This window comes from Nomascus leucogenys, chromosome 9 (assembly GCF_006542625.1).
Source record: "Nomascus leucogenys isolate Asia chromosome 9, Asia_NLE_v1, whole genome shotgun sequence".
Lineage (NCBI taxonomy): Eukaryota > Metazoa > Chordata > Mammalia > Primates > Hylobatidae > Nomascus > Nomascus leucogenys.
This window is the reverse complement of record NC_044389.1, coordinates 80,854,335-80,877,986: the sequence shown is the minus strand read 5'-3', so window position 1 is coordinate 80,877,986 and position 23,652 is coordinate 80,854,335. Positions and strand designations below refer to the sequence as shown.

At 40.9% G+C, this 23,652-nt stretch overlaps 1 protein-coding gene across 9 annotated transcripts in view; it reads right to left on the bottom strand.

Moving 5' to 3' along the window:
• Positions 1 to 19,149: 19,149 nt before the first annotated feature.
• Positions 19,150 to 23,652, bottom strand: part of RAP1GDS1 (Rap1 GTPase-GDP dissociation stimulator 1) — a 176,907-nt gene continuing 172,404 nt past the window's right edge. For all 9 annotated transcript variants that reach the window (XM_003257516.3, XM_003257517.3, XM_012499470.2 and 6 more), the window contains one exon: positions 19,150 to 21,009. In XM_003257516.3, the coding sequence (XP_003257564.1) occupies positions 20,882 to 21,009 (128 nt within the window). In that variant the 3' untranslated portion in view covers positions 19,150 to 20,881. The remainder of the gene's footprint in view (positions 21,010 to 23,652) is intronic.

Genomic DNA, 23,652 nt, shown 5'->3' with positions numbered 1-23,652 from the left:
AATGTTTTATACAACTTTTTTTGGTGGCGTCTTATTCTATTTTATAGAGCAAGGGTTTCCCTAAGGTGCCAAGGGTTCACAAGGTCAAAGCTATTTCTTAATGCTAAGACATTATTTCCCATTTTGTTCTTAATTTTGGGTATGCTGCTGTGGTGATGTCATCACTCTGACACCTACATGATGTGATGTCATCACTCTGACAACTAATGGAATGTGTGCTTGTGTATTTCTGTGTCTTAAACTTTTCTCCCTTTTCATTTCTAATATGATAAATATTCACATAGATAACCCACATAAACCAAAGCTCTTCAGGGGGCTCAAACATTCTTAAAAGTGTAATGGAGTCTTGAGACCACGAAGTTTGAGAGCTGCTGGTATAGATAAACCACAGTTTTACTATCCAATTCATCACTGAAATGGTTTGGCTCTGTGTCCCTACTCAAATCTCATCTTGAATTGTAATCCGCATGTGTTAGGGGAGGGACCTAACCTAACCCCTAATCACCTAACACCATGATTGGATCATGGGGGTGGTTTCCCCCATGCTGTTCTCGTGATAGTGAGTGAGTTCTCACAAGATCTGATGGCTTAAAACTGTGGCACTTCCCCCCTCACTTGCTCTCTCTCCTGCTGCCTTGTGAAGAAATTGTTGCTTCTCCTTTGTCTTCTGCCACAATTGTAAGTTTCCTGAGGCCTCCCCAGCCATGTGGAACTGTGAGTCAATTAAACCTCTTTTCTTTATAAATTACCCAGTCTCAGGTAGTTCTTTATAGCAGTGTGAGAATGGACTAATACAATCACTGTTAGAAATCTGGGCTGTCTTGAATTAAATACAGTTGCAATGACCTTTTTTTTTGTTTAAGTTCTGGAGTACGTGTGCAGAATGTGCAGGTTTGTTACATAGTTATACACGTGCCATGGTGGTTTGCCGCACCCATCAACCAGTCATTTACATTACGTATTACTCCTAATGCTACTCCTCCCTAACCCCCGACAGGTCCTGGTGTGTGATGTTTCCCTTACTGTGACCATGTGTTCTTGTTGTTCAATTCCCACTTCTGAGTGAGAACATGCAGTGTTTGGTTTTCTGTTCTTTTGTTAGTTTGCTGAGAATTATGGTTTCCAGCTTCATCCATGTCCCTGCAAAGGACATGAACTCATCATTTTTTATGGGTACATAGTATTCCATGGTGTATATGTGCCACATTTTCTTAATCCATTCTATCATTGATGGGCATTTGGGTTGGTTCCAAGACTTTGCTATTGTGAACAGTGCCTCAAACATATGTGTGCATGTGTCTTTATAGTAGAATCATTTATAATCCTCTGGGTATATACCTGATAATGGGATTGCTGGGTCAAATGGTATTTCTAGTTCTAGATCCTTGAGGAATTGCCACATTGTCTTCCACAATGGTTGAACTAATTTACACTCCCACCAACAGTGTAAAAGTGTTCCTATTTCTCTACATCCTCTCCAGCATCTGTTGTTTCCTGACTTTTAATGATAGCCATTCTAACTGGCATGAGATGGTATCTCATCATAGTTTTGATTTGTATTTCTCTAATGACTAGTGAGGATGAGCTTTTTTTCCCTATGTTTCTTGGCCACATAAATGTCTTCATTTGAGAAGTGTCTGTTCATATCCTTTGCCCACTTTTTGATGGGGTTTGTTTTTTTCTTGTAAATTCAAGTTCTTTGTAGATTCTGGATATTAGCCTTTCGTCAGATGGATAGACTGCAAAAATTTTCTCCCATTCTGTAGTTTGCCTATTCACTCTGATGCCAGTTTCTTTTGCTGTGCAGAAGCTCTTTAGCTTAATTGGATCCCATTTGTCAATTTTGGCTTTCGTTGCCATTGCTTTTGATGTTTTAGTCATGAAGCCTGCCCATGCCTATGTCCTGAATGGTATTGCCTAGGTTTTCTCCTACGGTTTTTATGATTTTAGGTCTTACGTTTAAGTCTTTAATCCATCTTGAGTTAATTTTTGTATAAGGTGTAAGGAAGGGATCCAGTTTCAGCTCTCTGCTTATGGCTAGCCAGTTTTCCCAACACCATTTATTAAATAGGAAATCCTTGCAATGACCTTTCTTATGCATTTCCTGTACTTTGCACATAACTCTAGTTATTTCCTTAAGATTGATTGTTAATAATGGAATAACTGGATCAAAGGATTAAAAACATTTGTGATACCTAGATTTAAGCCTTTTTTAAAGCTGTGCAAAATTAATACTTTATCATTGATACTTAGGTTTTAAATTGAAAATTGTTAATTTTGAGTCAAGATTTGCGCCTAGATTAAAAGAGGAAAAAAATTATTAATGTCTTTTATCTGTTCCAGATTACCATTTCTGCTAACTTAATAAGATATTAAAATGCCAATTAAAGAAAACAAAATCTGTAGTGATGGAGGTATTTAATCGCCACTGAGACATTTAGAGCAAGGAAGTACCTCTACCCCAAACCTTCCCCACAATAACTTGATTAGAGGGAATGAAATAAGAAAATGACTCTCAGTTGGGTGTGGTGCCTCACGCCTGTAATCCCAGCACTTTGGGAGGCTGAGGCAGGTAGATCACGAGGTCAGGAGTTCAAGACCAGCCTGGTCAACATGGTGAATCCCCATCTGTACTAAAGATACAAAAAATTAGCCAGGTGTGGTGGTGTGCGCCTGTAGTCCCAGCTACTCAGGAGGCTGAGGCAGGAGAATCGCTTGAACCTGGGAGGCAGAGGCTGCAGTGAGCTGAGATCGCTTGCACTCCAGCCTGGGCAACAGAGCAAGACTCCATCTCAAAAAAAAGAAAATGACTCTAAAGGGTATGTCATGGCTTTTTAGGAAAGATCATCTCAAGACTCTGGCTGCAGGTTCTAATTTAATTTCTACTGATGTTTTCATTATTCTGCTTTTTTGAACAATTGCTAGCACTGACTCTCAACACAGGGGTCTCTTGAGCCTCATGTATATCAAACATTCTACTAAGTTCTAGGGTGGAAAAGGGAGGTATTAAATAAGAAGAGACAGAGACTACTCATTTATCTGCAGTGCAGAGGATGCTTTGACAAGGTGTTGATTCCATTATTGACTCTGTTATGAAAGGAATTAAAGTCAACAGACTGTACATTTGAACATATGCCTTACTTAGTATCTATGAAGGCTCTAGGAGGTTGTTCACTCACTAAGCCTGAAGGATATTGTACAGACTTTACACAGGGAAAAAGCTCCTTTGGTAGTTTTAAGAAAAAAGGAAACCCATTTGCGGTATATGAGGTGTGAGTATCCCTAATCCAAAACCCCAAATGCTCCAAAATCCAAAGCTTTTTGAGTGTTGATAATGATGCTCAAAGGAAGGTGCTCATTAGAGATGTCAGATTTTGGCAGCAGATTATGAATGCTCAACGAAATGGTAAGAATAATGCAAATGTTTTTGACCCTTGAATAGTGCAGAAGGTAAAGATGCCAACCTCCTTTTTAGTCAAAATGCCTGTATAACTTTAGACTCCCCCAAAACTTAACTACTGTTGACCAGAAGCCTTACCTATAACAGTAAATGAACACACATTTCATGTGATATATATATTTATATATTTATAACATACTACATCTTACAAGGGAGGGCACCAAGGATGGGAAAGATAAAGTAACTTGTCTAAGGCCATGAAGTAAGCAGCAGCCAAGCTCTAAGTGTCACTCAGGTCTAACTGGCACACAGATTAGTCTGAGACTTTCTTAGGACCAGAACTGTTTTGGATTGTTTTGAATTTTGGAATATAGCTGACCCTTGAACAACATGGGTTTGAAGTGAATGAGTCCATGTGTACATGGATTTTCTTTCTTCTCTGCCATCCCTAAAACAACAAGATCAATTCTTCCTCTTTCTCCCCTTCCTCAGCTTCCTCTACATGAAAATGAGGAGGATGAAGACCTTTATGATGATCCATCCATTTTTACCTAATGAATCCAGTGTATACTTAAAGTAAGCTAGAGAGAAGAAAATGTTATTAAGAAAATCATAAGGAACAGGAAAATGCATTATTCATTAGGTGGAAATGGATCATCATAAAGGTCTTCATCCTCCTCATTTTCATGTAGAAGAGGCTGAGGAGGGGGAGAAAGAGGAAGAATTGATCTTGCTGTTTCAGGGATGGCAGAGAAGAAAGAAAATGACTCATTCACTTCAAACCCATGTTGTTCAAGGGTCAGCTGTATTCCAAAATTCAAAATAATCCAAAATAGTTCTGGTCCTAAGAAAGTCTCAGACTAGTCTGTGTGCCAGTTAGACCTGAGTGACACTTAGAGCTTACCCACTGCTTACTTCATGGCCTTAGACAAGTTATCTTTCCCATCCTTGATGCCCTTCCTTATGAGAAGCAGTGTGTTATAAGGTAGAGATAGTAATATCTATATCATAGGGGTGTTGCTAAGATTAAAAGGGTTGAAATGCTTTTCTCTAAATCTCATTTATTCCTCAGATCTCACCTGAAATGACTTTGATGGAGGTCCTCTCAGAACTTGTCCCCTCTCCACCCCACTAAGATGTGCTCCTGCAACTTTCTCTTTAGAAGAACTCATCACACTTAAACTAACTTGAATGGCATCTTTTCTGTTAAAATGCAAGCTCCATGGAATTGGCCTGTATTGTTAACCTCTATGTCTCTAGCACCCAGATGTTTGGTAGCACTGTGGACTGAATGTTTGTGTCCTCCCTAAAATCATATGTTGAAGCTCCAGTCCCTAATGTGATGGTACTTGGAGGTGGGACCTTTGGGATGTAATTAGGATTAGACGAAGTCATGAGGGTAGAGCCCTCATGATGGGATCTCTCTCTTTCTCCTCTCTCTCCTCTGTCTCTTCTCTCTCTCCTCTCGATGTACCCACCAAGGAGGACATTGAGGTCTTAACCAGGAAGAGGGGCCTCATGAAAAACCCAACAATGCTGGCTCCCTAGTCTTGGACTTCCCAGCCTCCAGAACCATGAAAAATGTTTCTTGTTTAACCCACCCAGTCTATGGTAATTTGTTACAGCAGCCTGAACTAAGACAGCTGGGCTGTTTCTTTGAGCACATTACAAGATATTGAGAATAACTTTGTTTTAGATAGAGAGCATATGCTCACCTAAAAGACAGACTTCTATTTTGTAAAATATAACTATTTCTGGCCAAGCGTGGTGGCTCACGCCTGTAATCCCAGCAGTTTGGGAGGCTGAGGCAGGCGGATCACGAGGTCAGGAGATTGAGACCATCCTGGCCAACATGGTGAAACCCTATCTCTGTAAAACATACAAAAATTAGCTGGGCGTGGTGGCATGTGCCTGTAGTCCCAGCTACTCTGGAGGCTGAGGCAGGAGAATTGCTTGAGCCCGGGAGGCAGAGGTTGTAGTGAGCCGAGATTGCGCCACTGCACTCCAGCCTGGTGACAGAGTGAGACTCTGGTTCAAAAAAAAAAAAAAAAAGTAACTATTTCTACCTGCCTGTAAGATGTTTTAGATGTGTGTGTATGTGTGTGTGTGTGTTTTTTCTTTTTTGTTGTTGTTGTTGTTTTGTTTGTTTTTTTGAGATGGAATCTTGCCCTATCACCCAGGCTGGAGTGCAGTGGCATGATTTCGGCTCACTGCAACCTCTGCCTCCCAGGTTCAAGCGATTCTCATGCCTCCGCCTCCTGAGTAGCTGGGATTACAAGTGTGTGCCACCATGCCCAGCTAATTTTTGTATTTTTAGTAGAGAAGGGGTTTCACCATGTTGGCCAGGCTGGTCTCAAACTCCTGACCACCTCAGCCTCCCAAAGTGCTGGGATTACAGGGGTGAGCCACTGTGCCTGGCCTCCAAGATGTATTTTTTAAAGCTGAACTGAGCCTGGCATCTGTCAGTCAACACTGGATGAGCTCAGGCCTGCATCCTGAGTACAGCAAATGTTTAATCCTCTGATCTGGTTTGGATTTGTGTCCGCACCCAAACCTCATGTCAAATTGGAGGAGGGGCCTGGCAGGGGCTGATTGGATCATGGGGGCAGATTTCCCCCTTGCTGTTCCCCTGATAGTTCTCATGATGGTTTAAAAGTGTGTGGCACTTGCCCCTTACCTCTCTTTCTCTCTCCTGCCACCATGTGAAGAAGGTGCTCACTTCCCCTTCGCCTTCTGTCATGATTGTAAGTTTCCGGAGGCCTCCCAGTCATTCTTCCTGTGCAGCCTGTAGAACTGCAAGTCAGTTAAACCTCTTTTCTTCATAAATTACTCAGTCTCAGGTAGTTATTTAAAGCAGTGTGAAAACAGACTAATACACCCTCCTAGGGCATCTCCACCTTCCTCCACTCCCTAATTATGTTTGAGCATCAAATAGAAAAAACAAATGTGTGTAGAGATTCAACCTTTGAATAAACTATTTTGCTAATAAATTCTGAGTTTCTCCCAGGCTTGAAGGATTCCTTAAATGACCATATTTTGGAATAGCTGTGTTACTAGAAGGGGGATCAAGGTTAAGCTGCGAAAACTCATATGATATTGCCAATAGAGATTCTTACGAATCTCATTAGTTCAGGTTCAAATGGTAGTAAGAATATGTGTGCTGAACTACATGGCTACCCATCAGGGGCCCTGCAAGGGAAAGGGAGAACAACCTTTTCTTTTCAAAACTTTTATTTTAGGTTTTGGGGTACATGTGAAGGTTTCTTATACAGGTAAACTTGTCTCATGGGGGTTTGTTTTATAGATTATTTTGTCACCCAGGTATTAAACATAGTACCCAATGGTTATTTTTCTACTTCTTTCCCTCCTCCCACCCTCTACCCTCAAGTAGACCCCAATGTCTATCGTTCCCTTCTGTATTCATGAGTTCTCATCATTTACCTCCCACTTATAAGTAAGAACATGTTGTATTTGTTTTTTTCAGAGAACAACCTTTGGTTCATTTTTAAAAATTTCAGTAGGTTTTTAAGGAAGAAGTGGTGTTTGGTTACATGAATAAGTTCTTTAGTGGTGATTTCTGAGATTTGGTGCACCCATCACCCGAGCAGTGTACACTGTACCCAATGTGTAGTCTTATCTCTCACCCTGTCCCACCTTTTCCCTCCAAGTCCCCAAAGTCCATTGTATTATTCTCATGCCTTTGCATCCTCATAGCTCAGCTCCCACTTATGAATGAGAATATACAATGTTTGGTTTTCCATTCCTGAGTTACTTCACTTAGAATAATGGTCTCCAATTTTATCCAGTTTGCTGCAAATGCCATCATTTCATTCCTTTTTATGGCTGAGTAGTATTTCATGGTGTGTATGTATACACATGTGTATGTGTGTGTGAGTGTGTGTGTGTGTATACACCACATTATCTACTAATTGATGCGCATTTGAGCTGGTTCCATATTTTTGCAATTGTGAATTGTGCTGCTATAAACATGCATATGCAAGTATCTTTTTCATAAAATGACTTCTTTTCATCTGGGTAGATATCCAGGAATGGGATGGCTGAATCAAAGGGTAGATCTATTTTTAGTTCTGTAAGGAATCTCCATACTGTTTTCCATAGTGGCACTAGTTTACATTCCCACCAACAGTGTAAAAGTGTTCCCTTTTCACCATATCCATGCCAACATCTATTTTTTTTTATTATGGCCATTCTTGCAGGACTAACATGGTATCACATTGTGGTTTTGATTTGCATTTCCCTGATCATAGGTGCTGAGCATTTTTTCATATGCTTGTTGGCTATTTATATATCATCTTTTGAAAATTGTCTATTCATGTCCTTAGCTCACTTTTTTATCATTTTTTTTTTCTTGCTGATTTGTTTGAGTTCCCTGTAGATTCTGGATATTAGTCCTTTGTTAGATGTATAAATTATAAAGATTTTCTTCCATTCTGTCCGTCATCTGTTTACTAATTATTTCTTTTACTGTGCAGAAGCTTTTTAGTTTAATTAAGTCCCATCTATTTGTCTCTGTTTTTGTTGCATTTGCTTTTGGGTTCTTGGTCATGAAATCTTTGATACATAAGGACTCAAATAAACTTAAGGTAAAGTGGCAGAAAAAGATGTCCCATGCAAATAGACACCAAAAATGAGAAGGAATACCTATCCTTATATCACACAAAACAAACTTTGAAGCAACAGCAGTTAAAAAAGACAAAGAGGGACATTATATAATGATAAAAGGACTAGTCCCACAGGAAAATATCACAATCCTAGATATATATTCACCTAAAACTGGAGCTCCCAGATTTAGAAAACAATTCCTATTAGACCTAACACATGAGATAGCAGCACAATAATATTGAGGAGCTTCAATACCCCACTGACAGCACTGGACAGGTCATCAAGGCAGAAAGTCAACAAAGAAACGATGGACTTAAACTATACCCTAGAAGAAACGAACTTAATAGATATTTACAGAACATTCTACCCAACAGCTGCAGAATATACATTCTATTCATCAGCACATGGAACATTCTCTAAGATAGACCATATGACAGGCCACTAAACAAGTCTCAACAAATTTAAGAAAATCACAATTATAACAAGTACTCTCTCAGACCACAGTAGAATAAAATTGGAAATCAACTCCAAAAGGAACCCTCAAAACCATGCAAATACATGGGAATTACATAACCTGCTCCCGAATAACCATTGGGTCAACAATGAAATCAAGATGGAAATTTAAAAATTCTTTGAACTCGGCTGGGTGCGGTGGCTCACGCCTGTAATCCCAGCACTTTGGGAGGCTGAGGCAGGCAGATCATGAGGTCAGGAGATCAAGACCATCCTGGCTAACATGGTGAAACCCTGTCTGTAACAAAAATACAAAAAATTAGCCGGGCGTGGTGGTGGGTGCCTGTAGTCCCAGCTACTCGGGAGGCTGAGGCAGCAGAATGGTGTGAACCTGGGAGGCGGAGCTTGCAGTGAGCCAAGATCATGCCACTGCACTCCAGCCTGGGTGACAGAGCGAGACTGCATCTGAAAAAAAAAAAAAAAAAATTCTTTGAACTCAATGATAATAGTGACACAACCTATCAAAATCTTTGGGATACAGCAAAGGCGGTGGGTGATAAGAGGAAAGTTCATAGCATTAAATGCCTATGTCAAAATATCTGAAAGAGCACAAATAGAAAAATCTAAGGTCACACGTCAAGGAGCTAGAGAAACAAGAACAAACCAAACCCCAACTCAGCAAAGGAAAAAGGAAAAAGAAAGGAAATAACAAAGAGCAGAACTAAATGAAATTGAAACAAACAAAATAAAATACAAAAGGTAAATGAAACAAAGAGCTGATTCTTTGAAAAGATGACTAAAGTTGATAGCCAATTAGTGAAATTAACCATGAAAAGGAGAGAGAAGATCCAAATAAGCTCCATTAGAAAAGACATAGGAGATGTTATAATCTATACCATAGAAATACAAAAGATCATTCAAGGCTACTAAGAATACCTTTACGCACATAAACTAGGAAACTTAGAGGAGATGGGTAAATTCCTGGAAATATACAACTCACCTAGATTAAACCAAGAAGAAATAAAAACTCTGAACAAACCAATAACAAGCAGCGATAAATGGTAATAAAAAGTTACCAAGGAAAAAGAAGTCCAGGACCAGACAGGTTCATAGCTGAATTCTATCACACATTCAGAGATTTGGCACCAATACTATTGACACTATTCCAAATGACAGAGAAAGAGGGAATCCTCCCTAGGTCATTCTATGAAGCCAGTATCACCCCAATACCAAAACCAAGAAAGGACACAACAAAAAAGGAAACTACAGACCAATATCCCTGATAAACGTAGATGTAAAAATCCTCAAGAAACTACTAGCTAACCAAATTCAACAGCATATCAGAAAGATAATCCAGCAGGATCAAGTGGTTTTCATACCAGGGATGTATTCTGCATCCCTGCATACTTAACATATGCAAGTCAAAAAGTGTGATACACCACATAAACAGAATTAAAAACAAAAATCACATGATCATCTCAATAGATGCAGAAAAAGCATTTGACAAAATCCAGCATCCTTTATGATTAAAACCCTCAGCAAGATTGGCATAGAAGGGAAATACCTTAAGGTAATAAAAGCTATCCGTGACAAACCCACAGTCAACATTATACTGAATGGGAAGAAGTTGAAAGCATTCCCCCTGAGAACTGGGACAAGACAAGGATGCCTACTTTCAGTACTTCTATTCAACATAGTGCTAGATATCCTAGCCAGAACAATTAGAAAAGAGAAAGAAATAAAGGGCATCCAAATTGGTAAAGAGGAAGCCACACTGTTGCTGTTTGCTGGTGACATGATCATATAGAGAGAAAAGCCTTTCAAGAAGAAGTCATGCCAGCACATGGAAGGGCTATGAGGTACACATGGGCACTTGGAAAGCTAAGGAGAAAGGCCATGAGCTAACCAAGCACACAACCATCCCCTCTGCCTTCTCTAAGAGCTCAAAGTCTCAGACTATCAGCAAAAGACTTCGGATGTCTGAAAGAACATGGCTTTTCATAAGGATGATGGGGTAGGGGATGGTTGTGTCCAGGGCTGTGCCCCATATGCTGGGCATGAGGGTATCCTGATGATTAATCCAGAGGATGTGTCAGGCAGGATTCCAGAAAGTTCAGGGGAGCAGAAAAATCTCTGAACCATTCTGGGATATAATGTCTCCTTTACAGCAACATCTGGGAGCTGGGTGGCTCAGGATATCTGATCTCTTTAAGTATGGTGCTTTACTTGGCAAGTGATAATTGGTCTCTGAGTCAGAACTCAGTGGCCTCAAAAAGGATGGAGGTTGAACAAAAATCCTGGGGTACCAATTCAGGAAATGGCTACCTACTTGATCAAACAAGGTGAGGACTCTTGTTGGCCAGGCCACACTCTGAGGACTTTACAGAAAGTATCATTTCATTGCCCTTGGTTCTAGCTGGCATTTTTCTACTCTGGCTGCAGATCAGAATCACCTTTGGAGCTTTAAAAAAATTCAGATACCCAGGCTCCAGCTCCAGGGATTTGATTCCCTAAGTGTTGGGAAAAGAACACTTTTTTTATTTTAATTTTTTTAAGACAGGGTCTTGCTCTGTCACCCAGTCTGGGGTACAGTGGCATGACCATAGCTCACTGCAACCTCTGCCTTTCAGGCTCAAGCAATCCTCCCACCCCAGCCTTTCACATAGCTGTGACTACAGGCACACGCCACCATGTCTAATTTAAGCAAACTTTTTTAAAAAATGGATCTATTGGTGTTTCCTGGGGACCCTGAGGCAACACAATGATGTGTGAGTTTAGGAAGTGCCGAAGGGAGTGCTGAGGCCTGTGGGGCTCAGTTTGTTTATGGAGCATCCCCTGTACTCATGGCTCAGCTGGAATAACCTGTCCACCTGCCTATCTCCTCCTCAAGATCCTCTAGGCATCTCCAGCCAAATGTGTCAAAGCCAACTCATTTTACAGGAACCCGCTTTCCTTTCTGTGTTCCTCCTTTTAGTTAACATCACCACCATCTTCTGCCCAGTCACCCAACTCAGATACTTCTGAATGATCTTCTTTTCCAACATCTAGCTCCATAAAAGTATCCCAGACCCTTCCTCTCTCAAAATCCTAGTTTAGGCATAAAAAATTGTGAAGTGTTTGAGATTTTACCCTCCTTGCAAACTAACAAGTTAGCCTGCCACAGGTACATAGATGCTGAGAGAAGGCCTGAGACTCCTGGGTCAGACTGAAAGGACTTTATTATGCATGCACCCCTGGTAAAATGAATTTCATGTTTGCAGTAGTTTCTCTTGCTTCCCAAGTCCGACAGGGAACAGTGGCCCAGATGGATACTTCACACACCACGGGTTTATGCCCCCGCGAAGGAACTAAGTTTAGGAAACCCCAGTCTCATAAAGGGGACTGCAAGCGATCCTGACCAACCTTTGCCCCCAAGGGAGACCTTATCTTGATTTCTGTACAGTAAAAATAAATCTGCCTGTCCCAGGGAGACACTGTCTCTATCTTACAAGGCTATTTGGTATATAAACATCCTTGAAAAGGTAGTTAAAAAGAAAAAGCTGAAGCTGTCTTTCACAGAGGTGTAGAAATACAAGACACCCATCGAGAATTGTCTCTCAACATCAGGAATTCATCACAATACCTATTAATTTCCTTTCTGCTAGCCTGCCCCACCCCCATTAGCAATAATTCTGATTCTAGAACAAAACGTAAAGCAAATATACCCATCTTTTATGTAGAAACCTTGGTTTTTCCATTATATAATACAAAGTTAAAATGGCTAATGTCTACTCCCTGCTCCTGCCATCTCTTCTGCTCTATTTTCCCAGCCTTTTCTTTTGCTGCCACCCTTCCTTCCTATGTACCCTCTGCCCCAAGATGCCCAGAGCACCCACAGTCACCTCTACAGAACCCCATAACTCTGTTCATGCCTTGGTTAAAGCCCTTACTTGTTTGCTCAATAGTCAGGTTCATGTTTATCTTCTTCCAACACAGTGCCTGACAGAGTAAGTGTTCAGTGAATCTTTGGGTAGTGAGGAAGGCTGTTGAGTTAGAGAGTCAGGCTTTTTGGGGTATTTTTGAACTTTGAGAGTTAAAACTGGTAGCCCCAGTTGTTTAAATCCTTATGGATTCTGTTGTCATGAGTTCTGTGGCCACGGCCTTTAAGCAGAACAAATTGTCCTGGGGGAGATTTTGATACATTAGCAACTAGCTTCATGAATCAAGATTTCATTCCATTTGAAATAATGGAAAACCCTGCCTGAGGGATTTCAACGGCAGGTGTGTGTCTCCTGCCATCAGCATGAGGGTTCTCAGCATAGGGCTGCTACTCCAGCTCACTGATGCTCCTGTGGACCCAGGCTCTCTGTACCTTTCTGTTCCACTGTCCTTAAGGTACAGGCCTTCATCCTCAGGTTTCTACCTAATGGTTGCTAAAGGGCTGCATATTTGAGGCAAGAAGGAGGGGGAAAAAAGGAAAAGGTGAAGGGACAAAACAGCATTTGCCCAGCAGGTCTTTTCCTTTCTATTTACTAAAGGATGCCATATCCGGGGATTTCTATGGAACTGTAGCACTAGCTTGGAAAGCTGGAAAATTGGACTATTTGAAGCTTGGCATACTAGACTCTGAACAAAATCGGGGTTCTGTTAATAAGGAGAGCTGGATATTGAAGAAATATTCATATTTGCCACAAAGACATTTTTAAACACTTATTGATACTATATTCTTTTTTCAAATATGGTAGGGATGTAGGAGTTCTGGCATGTTTTTGGCTATGGGTTAGCCATCCAGAGCGAACACAAGGTTTGGCAACTATTCCTCTGCCATTGCCATGCTCTAGCTCCCGGTCTATGTAACCCTTGTTAGCTTAAGGCAAGGAGAATTATCTGGTCTTTCTTTGAGCCCACTGGGGCTTACTCACTCTGGGGTATATAGGAAACATACTGTTCTTTGGTACATGCTGTCATTGAAACATTTAGGAGCAGAATGTTTCTTTCCACTGGAATCTTGGCTGGAATGGAGCAGAACTTCTAATTATATGAGCCCTTTAAAATGAGGAGGCTCATTTCTGTGGGGTTGGCTATAAAGAGGAAATTGTGGTTGATCAGGTTAGCCTGGGAGGTTGGCAGGTAGAGTCTGTGTTAGGAATTCTCCAAAGGGAGGCCTCCAAGAGCAGAGTGCAATAAGCTTGGGTGAGCAGGGTTCCGTATTGCATAAGATCCCCTGACTCATGGGATAAAGAAAATGGTGAAGATGCCTTTGGCCTCAGGAGAAGGGCTACATTCCTGACCCAGCTAAGGGACTTTCTAAATCCCTGCAGTCCCACAAGCTGCTGCCAGACCTGTGAGAGGAGAGGGGACAGGAGGGCCAGCACCAGCACCCTCCTATCAGCAGGATGTGGTGAGTGCAGGCTTGGGCATGGCTTGCAGCTGTTTTCATGTTCCTGCCACTTGTCAGACTGCAGCTGTCACTGACTCTCAGGATGGCAAGTCTTCTCTGGGGTACTAAAGGCAGTGCAAGTTTGCACAGGTCATACAAATGACCTTGGGTCAAATATTTGGACCTTCCTTAAACATGGTCTTTCCCATAGTGCTGTTCTCTGTCCCTAAAAATCCATTTCCCTTTCTCCTGCTCTGGAAGCAGACAGCCTCCATCCACAGGGTCACAGATGCATAGGCTTCCAGGGGCTATGCCGTTTAGGTGAATGGCCAGGTGGGGATCTAATCCAGTAGAGACATATCCTGTCCAAAGGGGGCCCCAGCCACATGCTCTTCTCCTGAAATGTAGAGTCCCTGGTTGTCAGATCTCCTCATTTTCAAAGAAAAGCCAGAGAAATGGATTTTTATGCACAATCACTTACATTTTAAATGTTTAAAGCTATTCATTTTTTTCTCCTTTTCTTCTTCCTTTTAAAAAAAAAAAATACCAGGCTGGACGCAGTGACTCATGCCTGTAATCCCAGCACTTTGGGAGGCCGAGGCGGGCAGATCACAAGGTCAGGAGATCGAGACCATCCTGGCTAACAAGGTGAAACCCCGTCTCTACTAAAAATACAAAAAATTAGCTGGGCGTGGTGGCGGGCACCTGTAGTCCCAGCTACTCGGAGAGGCTGAGACAGGAGAATGGCGTGAACCCGGGAAGTGGAGCTTGCAGCGGGCTGAGATGGCACCACTGCACTCCAGCCTGGGCGACAGAACAAGACTCTGTCTCAAAACAAAACAAAACAAACAAAAAACAACACCCATGTGGCCCAAACATGTGTGAGGGCCCCTAGTTTGCCATCCCAAGCCTATAGAGGAAGAATCGGGTTGGCCAGATGATAGAATCGTGAAGAGCATGAAGAGTGTTTAATGATGACTGTTGTGGAAGAAGAGGCCCTCCACTCCTTCCCTCCCCTCTCCATGTGAGTGGTGCTTGGAGAGTGTTTATCAGCTTGGAAGAAATCAGAGTGGTTGTTCACAAGTTTGTTTAGAGGTGCAAATATGTTGCTAGCAGTTGATGGCAGTGCTAAGAGGTGATAAGACTCCAATCAGCTAAACATCAGTTCCATAGGTACTTGTAGGTGTGCTCTATACCTCTTCTGATACACTCCGAACCCACTCTCATACATTTGGTAATGGGGTGGTGGTACATGTTGCGTGGGTATAAGTGATGTAACGCTTGGATGCCCAGGAGGAGGTGCTGTTTTGGGTTCCCTCAGGGCAGTGGGGAGGGCTCCGCCGGAGTAGAGTGTTCAAGAGGTGACGAAAAGTAAGGGTGCATCAGGAAGGGTTGCACAGAGGCTGGCCAGGGCAGCTCTGCCACACTGAGAAATTGATCAGGATCCCTGAGGAAGAAAGGATTGGGGCTTTGATTTAAGAATTAGGGGCAGAAAATAGAGGGACTGGCAAGTCAGATAGTTTTTAGTTGAGGAACTACCCTAGCACCTGAAAACACACACAACCTAGCATTCGGGGTTTGTTTTTTAAAACTCAGAATATATCTTGAATGTCTAGATGCAGGAAAAGGTTAAGTAAGATTCTGGTACAGCCATGTAATTAAAGAACATGGGAGTATGGTGGCTCATGCCTGTAATTCCAGCCCTTTGGGAGGATTGCTTTAGTCTGGGAATGCAAGGCTAGCCTGGGCAACAAAGCGAGACTTCATCTCTGCAACATTAAAAAAACAAAAAACAATAAATAGCCAGGCATAGTAGTGATGCCTGTGGTCCCAGCTACTAGGGAGGCTGAGGTGTATCAGTTGAGCCCAGCAGGTTGCGTTTGTGGTGAGCCAAGATCACACCACTGCACTCCAGCCTGTGCAAGACCCCATCTCAAAACCACAAAGAACATAACAAAGAACAAAAAATATGCAGCCATTAAAAAAGAGGTTTATAAAAACGAGTTGTTAGTAACGTGAGAAATTCTTAAGTGGGGGGAAAAAAGGATATAGCTACACATGACACAATGCTTCAACCATGTAAAATACACCCTGGGCAACTGCTGTGGGCAAGCATGCCAGAACGTCATTCTGAAGCTTTGCATCAGATGTTAGGCACAGGTATAACAAAGCATGCTTTCTATGAACTAACTGTCAGATCATATTATAATACAAATGCGAGGCTGTTCTCTCATTAACAGGAGATGAATTTTTTTCAGATGGTTTTCTCAGGTCAGTGAACATCTTGTTCTCACTTGTTGTGGCTTAGGGGAAGTCATTGTGTTTCACAATCGTGATAGGGTAACAAGAGGACAAGAAGTAGGCGAGTGGGAAGCAAAGGCATTAATAGTTATTACTTTGGGATATGATGAATCTACATGGACACTCTGCTGTGTTACTTCCTCTAACTTCTGCTGGGTACTAGGGGATGAGGCTGCGTGGGTGAAAAGAGCAGAATATGATTCATTAACACCTCTTCTACTTTTCTTACCTACACAAAAAAGGAAGTCATGGTAGGAGAAGCATGGTAGAGAGTGGGTTGCATTTTGGAAACTTGAGAAAAGGGAGGGTGGGGCAACGGAACTGTCTACGTACCAATAGTTGGCTTTAGCCGAAATTAAGAACTATTTTGGGTTCCTCCAAAGATGGGTCTGAAGTCAAAGCTCCTCTGGTTAATATTTCCTCATATCATCTTAGAATAGTATTCAATCATCCCTTCCTTCCTAAGTTCTAAGTGTCTTAGGTATCTGTCTGACATGCCTATGCTAGACATAAAGGAACTAAGCACCAAGATGCTGAGCAGAACCTCCCTGAAGGGAGGTCAAGGTCAGAGGTGCTGACCTTCTCTGGTCCTCCTGCTGGTGGACCAGACACAACCACCAGACCAAGAGAGCAAAGGTCAGAAGAACTGCAGGCAGCAGTACCTACCTGGCTTAAGTTTTGTTTAATAATTTTGTTCCAATATATAAAAATGAATTGTCATCATATTAAGTTCCTGTCTAGTGTTATAAATAGGAGACAGATGTGTACTGTCCATTTTCAAAGTGTTAGATAGAATCTCTGTGGCTACAGCTAAAAAGCTCAATTTCATTAAAAATTTTATTTTTGTTTTGGGATGGAGTCTCACTCTGTCGTCCAGGCTGGAGTGCAGTGGCATGATCTCGGCTCACTGCAACCTCTGCTTTCCAGGTTCAAGGGATTCTCCTGTCCCAGCCTTCCAAGTAGCTGGGATTACAGGCATGCACCCTGATGCCTGGTTAATTTTTGTATTTTTAGTGGAGACAGGGTTTCACCATGTTGACCAGGCTGGTCTTGAACTCCTGACCTCAAGTGATCCACCCGCCTCGGCCTCCCAAAGTGTTGGGATTACAGGTGTGAGCCATTTTGTTTCTACATTACAAACTATTAATAGGCATACTGTCTTCTGTTTGGGGGTTGTTTTTTGAATCTTTTTAGTTGGGAATCCTGCAGCAGTGAGAGAGGAGTATATAGGTTAGGCCCTAAGATATCACAATTCCATCTCACCTTGTCTTGAACATCTAAAAATTTCAATTGTCATGAAAATCCTAAGGGAAGTAGGGATTATTAAACTTGTCATATTGAGAAATCAGGCCCAAAGAGTTTAAGTAACTTGGCTATGGTCACACAGCTAGTATGTAACAGACCCAGGATATGACTATAGATTAGACAGTATCCAAAGACCACACTCTTTGCACTATATCACCCTTTTAAAGTACATAACACTTGAGTCAGACGTGCCTATAAAACATACGCCTGTAATCCCAACACTTTGGGAGGCCGAGGCGGGTGGATCACTTGAGGTCAGGAGTTCAAGACCAGCCTGGTCAACATGGTGAAACCCTGTCTCCACTAAAAATACAAAAATTAACCAGGCATCAGAGCACACGCCTGTAATCCCAGCTACTTGGGAGGCTGGGACAGGAGAATTGCTTGAACCTGGAAAGTGGAGGTTGCAGTGAGCCAAGATCGTGCCACTGCACTCCAGCCCGGACGACACAGCGAAGTCACATGGCATATTATTTATATGTATATAGGCAAAGTTAGAGATCACACCTGTGAAAAAAGACCTCAGTTTTCCTGGCTACAGCTATAAAGATTCATCCCCAATATTATTACATGCTTTTTAATAGACACTTGTGTAATACAAATGTTATAGTGTCCTAATGTTAAGTGGCTTTTAAGCTTACTGATTCCAGTAAAAGCTGGATACGAAGGGTAATGCTCACCTAAATGTCTTAATGTCTAGATATCATCACCCAGTATGTTCAAGAGAATTAGATAATAAGCCTCCTAATTATACCAAAGAGCATTTCTTTTTGAATTCTTCACATGTAGCATTTTTCAGAACACTTCAGACTAATGCTTGCATATGAGAACTGCATTCTATTCCATTCAAGAAATCATTTTAGATGAAAAAGTTTTCTTCTACGTCTCCATTCTTATCAGACAGTATGCTCAAAACATGTTTTTATCAAGGAAAACACTGGGTTATGGGCCAGTGTTTGCTTTGAGCACAGTGAGGTTACGGTCTAGGTGGGTGGGCTGGCATGACTCCAAGTTGCTAATGGGGTTGGGAGGGGGGGACGGGGTATATTCTAGTGCATTGCACTCAGGCATCTTCTTTGCTTGAATTCCTGCCCTTTTCATCTATGTTCTAGTACTGGCTCAAGATTGACAGTTAAAGCTTTGTTGCGCTGTTCTTCCCTCCTGTTGTCTCCCTTAGAATGTACTCTTAGTGGGTAACAAGCTAACTTAATAGTGGCCTCTAGGACTAAGATTTAGTAGCAGGAGATAAGGGAGAGTACAGTCTATAGACTCTCCCATCCACTGCAATGGCACATCAGTGTACCATCTAATTTGGTAGCTCCTGTGATAAGGGCACAGCCTTCTGGTCTTTCTGTACAATGATGAGTACTTTGAATTGCACTTTATTTTGCTGGAGATGGCACTTCCTAGCATACTAGCAAATTGATGGCTGGCAGCTGGCCTAGATGGTAACTTCTCTCACATTTATGATTTTAGGATGCTTTTGTTAAAAATTTTTCCCTAAAGTCAGACAGACTATCAAAATCTCAAACTCTCTATCAGTCAGTCAGTCAATCTTTCTGGAATTAGTTCAGGCAGTCTGGAAACTTTATGGATGCAGGATTCATTTATTCAGTCAACAAATATTTGTTGAACATCAATAGCAAGCCCTATTCTAGGAGATGGAAATATAGACAAAATATACAAACAAACCAAATGATGCCCTTATAGCTTCACATACTATTTATTAAGTTATTAATATGAACAGTTATGCAACATTACAGATGTCTTTCAAAGCCTGTAATATTGTCCACTATCCAGCCCAGGAGAAAGACAACAAACAGTATCATTCTTATAGTAAGTGTAGCATACATACTCACAATAGTCCCTTATTTGGACATCAAAGGGAACAATCAGTCAAGATTCTTTACCTCCATTAGAATTTAACTTTCTTGGATTATAGCTGTTTTAGAGTCAAAAGGCCAACTTAGATTACCCACAGAGATGTGTAGCATCACATGTTGGAGAGGAAGGAGCTCCTGTCACCTCCGTGGCAGCCCTTTCTACTGTCCTGCCGTCCTTCTATATCAAAGCCCATCTTGCCTTTTAGGCCAGTAGTGGTCAAATTTGGGTATGGGGAGAAGGTAGGTGGGTCACAGGGAGGTTTTGGTTAATTTACAAAGATTGTGTTTCAAAGCTCTAAAAACCCATTTGGTGGTGGCGGTGGCAGTGAAGAGTACAATACATTTCGCCAAGGGGGTCTTCTCATCTCTTGAGTGTTGGCTTTCTCATATCCTTTAAAATTGCTGCAGTTCTCAGTGGGAAAGTGGAGGTGGGAAACTCTAATAGCGATTGGTATGGGGCCATCTGCAGAATGAACTGGACTGGCTACTATGGCTTTTATAACCTGCTTTCCTTTCTTTAGTCTAGACAAGCTTATTTCTTCACCTTTCCACCTACGTCCTGCTAGTTCTAATGTAAGATTTAAAAGGACTATGGAAGATAAAACTTCTCACTTTCTAGCTGAATGATGAAAAACAGCAAAAAAAAAGAAAAAAAAATCCATTCTTCAATGAACTATACTCGATTTCCTCAGTTGAAAAAAAAAAAAAAGTGCCAAATGACTTTTAAAGACAAGTGCTGGATAATGCTGATTAACTGGTAGAAGTAGTTCCTGAGTGAAACAGCATATGTATCAGAATCTAAAATACAGGCAAAACCCGAAATGCTCTGTAATAGGGATTGTAATAGCAATTCTTCAACCCCTTAGTTTCACACTGAAAACTACAAATATTTTTCAATATCAGGCTACTGATAATAGTCAGTTAAATATGAAATCAGAAACTTCAGAAAGTCTTGCCAAGTTTGTGGCTGTTTCAATAGTCTACAAAGGAAAAAGGAGAAACCATAGGTTAAAGAGTAAGAGCACTGGAATTTTATTTAACTCTAGGTACCATGGGTTTGACATTAGTAGGAAAGACTAATGAATAAGCAGCCATACAACTTTTTTGGTCACTGTGCTTCCCAAGCACCAAAAAATGGAGCTATTTTTCCAATTCAGTTTCATCTTTAATAAGCTAGACAGATCCTGCTGCATTCTTTGTTTCTAGTTTACCAGTACATCATTATGTAGTTTACTGCATGTGTGGAGCAAGTCATTATGTCGCACCAAGTTTATATCATCATAGGACTACAACATGCACATTCTAATTAATGTAGCTCAGGCAACAGGAATACAAGAGAACAGTTATGGGTGGAGACTTGCCTTTGACAAAGTCATGATCACACTAACTATGGGTTTAGAAATCTTATTAGGGAGGTACCTACAGCGGTTCTTCAATTGGTATTAGAACATCACATGCATGCACAAGTGGTATGGTAGAGAATGAAGCGGAAGAAGCCGCTGGATGGAGGACAGAGGGGAAATTAGAGATGGGATGATGCCGTGTATCGGGCAGTTCTCAGCTTTCCACAGTAAGTCTCTGCTCTGTGAGAGAGGCCTGCTGGGCAACACTTTTGTTCTCATGACTGCGAAGTTTGGATACGACATCTAGAAAAGCCAAATCCTGTACTTCCTTGTGTAGAGATTCTGGAAGACAAAAAAAAAACAGATATGATTCTGTTAGATTGTTCTAATATTATTATACAGTCTATCCAAAACATATGCCAAAATGTTTATTTTGACAAGACGAAGCTATAAAACTAGAAAAGATTCTGGAAAAAGACATAGCAGTAGCCTAGAAATGTCTTTCTTAGGAATGTATTATAATTTAAAAAAATCATAAAAACTTTACCTTTTTTTTAAATTAAAAAATTTTAAAGATGGGGACTTGCTCTGTTGCCCAGGTTTGAGTACAGTGGCATGGTCACTGCTTACTGCAGCCTCAAACTCCTAGCCTCAAGTGATTCATCCAGCTCAGTCTCCCAAGTAGCTGGGATGACAGTCATGAGCCACTGCACAGCTACTTGCCCAATTTTTAAAAAGAAAAATGAGATGTCAAGTTCTACAGTGTAAGATTAATTACAATAATGAGTTATAATTAAACACAGCTCACTGTATGATCTCAAGGTTTGGTTACATACAACCCTATCACCAGTTCAAATACGAAGTCCAATGACTTACCAAAAAGCTTAGGATATGTTTCAAATTAATTTTGTGGCAAAAGAAAAGTTTATACTTCATATCCTTCAACAAATTTCTGTGAAACTGGACTCCCTTTTAGATTTTTTATCCTCTTCTTTCTGACTTGCTTTCTCTATTTAACTTCAATTACAAGAAAATATAGGATTCCTGTTAGGACTCTGAGAACTGTTATATGGGAAGAGTGAAGTCTAATAACCTTAATGTAATCAGTACTACTGAAACTGATGTGTTTATTTTGATATGACTGACATAAACCAATGAACCAGTGTTTTTAGTAGTAATAGAAAAACCCATCCTAAAATTCATATGGAATCTCAAGGGACCCTAAATCTCCAAAACAATCTTGAAAATGAACAAAGCTGGAGTTTTCATACTAACTGATTTCAAAACTTACTACAAAGCTACAATAATCAAAATAGTGGGGTACTGGTACAAACTCCTAAAACTTGGGCCAGGCGTGGTGGCTCACGCCTGTTACCTCAGCACTTTGGGAGGCCAAGGTGGGTGGATCACCTGAGGTCGGGAGTTTGAGACCAGCCTGACCAACATGGAGAAACCCCGCCTCTACTAAAAATACAAAATTAGCTGGGCGTGGTAGTGCATGCCTGTAATCCCAGCTACTCAGGAGGCTGAGGCAGGAGAATCGCTTGAACCTTGGAGGCAGAGGTTACGGTGAGCCGAGACCGCGCCATTGCACTCCATCCTGGGCAACAAGTGTGAAACTCTGTCTCAAAAAAGCAAAACTCTTACAATTCAACAATAACAACAACAACAAAACCCTTCAATTCTAAAAATGGGCAAAGACTTGAATAGACATTTCTCCAAAGAAGATATACAAATAGCCCACAAACACATAAAAAGATTCCCATCAGTAACCATTAGGGAAACGCAAATAAAAATCACAGTAAGATGCCACCTCACACTCATTAGTTTGGCCGTTACTAAAACACAGCAAATATTGGTGAGGATGTTGAGAAATGATTATCCATGTGTACTGCTGGTAGAAATGTACAATGGTCCAGCCACTGTGAAAAAGAGTATGACAGTATTTAATTAGTAAAAACAGTATTTAATTAAAAAATTAAACATTGACTGTATGATCTAGTAATTCCACTTCTGAGTATATATCAAAAATAAAAGCAGAGGCTCAGAGATATTTGCATACCAATGTTCACAGCAGCATTATTCACAAAAGCCAAAAGGTGGAAATGGCCCAAATGTCCATGGATTGATGAATGGATAAACAAAATGTGATATATACATATGATGGAAAATTATTCAGCTTTAAAAGGAAATGAAATACTGATGTGCCTACAATGCAGATAAGCCTTAAAGACCTAAGTAAAATAAGCTAGACAAAAAAGGACAGAAGTTTCTTATTCCACATATATGTGGTGCCTAGAGTTGACAAATGATGGAGACACAAAATAAATGGTGATTGCCAGAGGCTGTGGGGAGGGGTAAATGGGGAGTTATTGGTTAATGAGTACAGAGTTTCAGTTTGGGAAAACGAAGGTGGTTCTGGAGATGGATGCTGGTGATGATTGCACAGCAATGTGAATGTTCTTAATGCCATTAAACTGTATACTTAGAAATGGTTAAAACAGTAAATTTTATGTTTTATATGTTTTACCACAATTCTAAAAATGCCTAAACAAATGGAAGAGACTCAAAGTCCCTGCAAGGAAATAAAAGATATAAAGAAGAAGCAGATGGAAATTTTTGAACTAAAATATATAACTGAAATAAAAATAGGTTTCAACATCAGAATAGAAGGGACAAGGGAAATAATCAGAGAACTTCCAAGATAAAACGATAGAAATTACTCAGTCTGTACAACAGAAAGAAAATAATCCGGGGGTAAAAAAGAACAAAACCTCAGGGACCTACAAGACTATAATTAAAGATCTCACATTAGTGTTATCAGAGGTCTGGAAAGAGTGGGTAGAATGGGGCTGAAAAGTACCTGAAGAAGTAACAGTTAAAACTTCTCAAATTTAGCAAAAGACATAAACCTATCAATTCAAGAAGCTGAGCAAACTCAAACAGGATAAACCCAAAGAAATTCACGCCAAGACACATCATAGT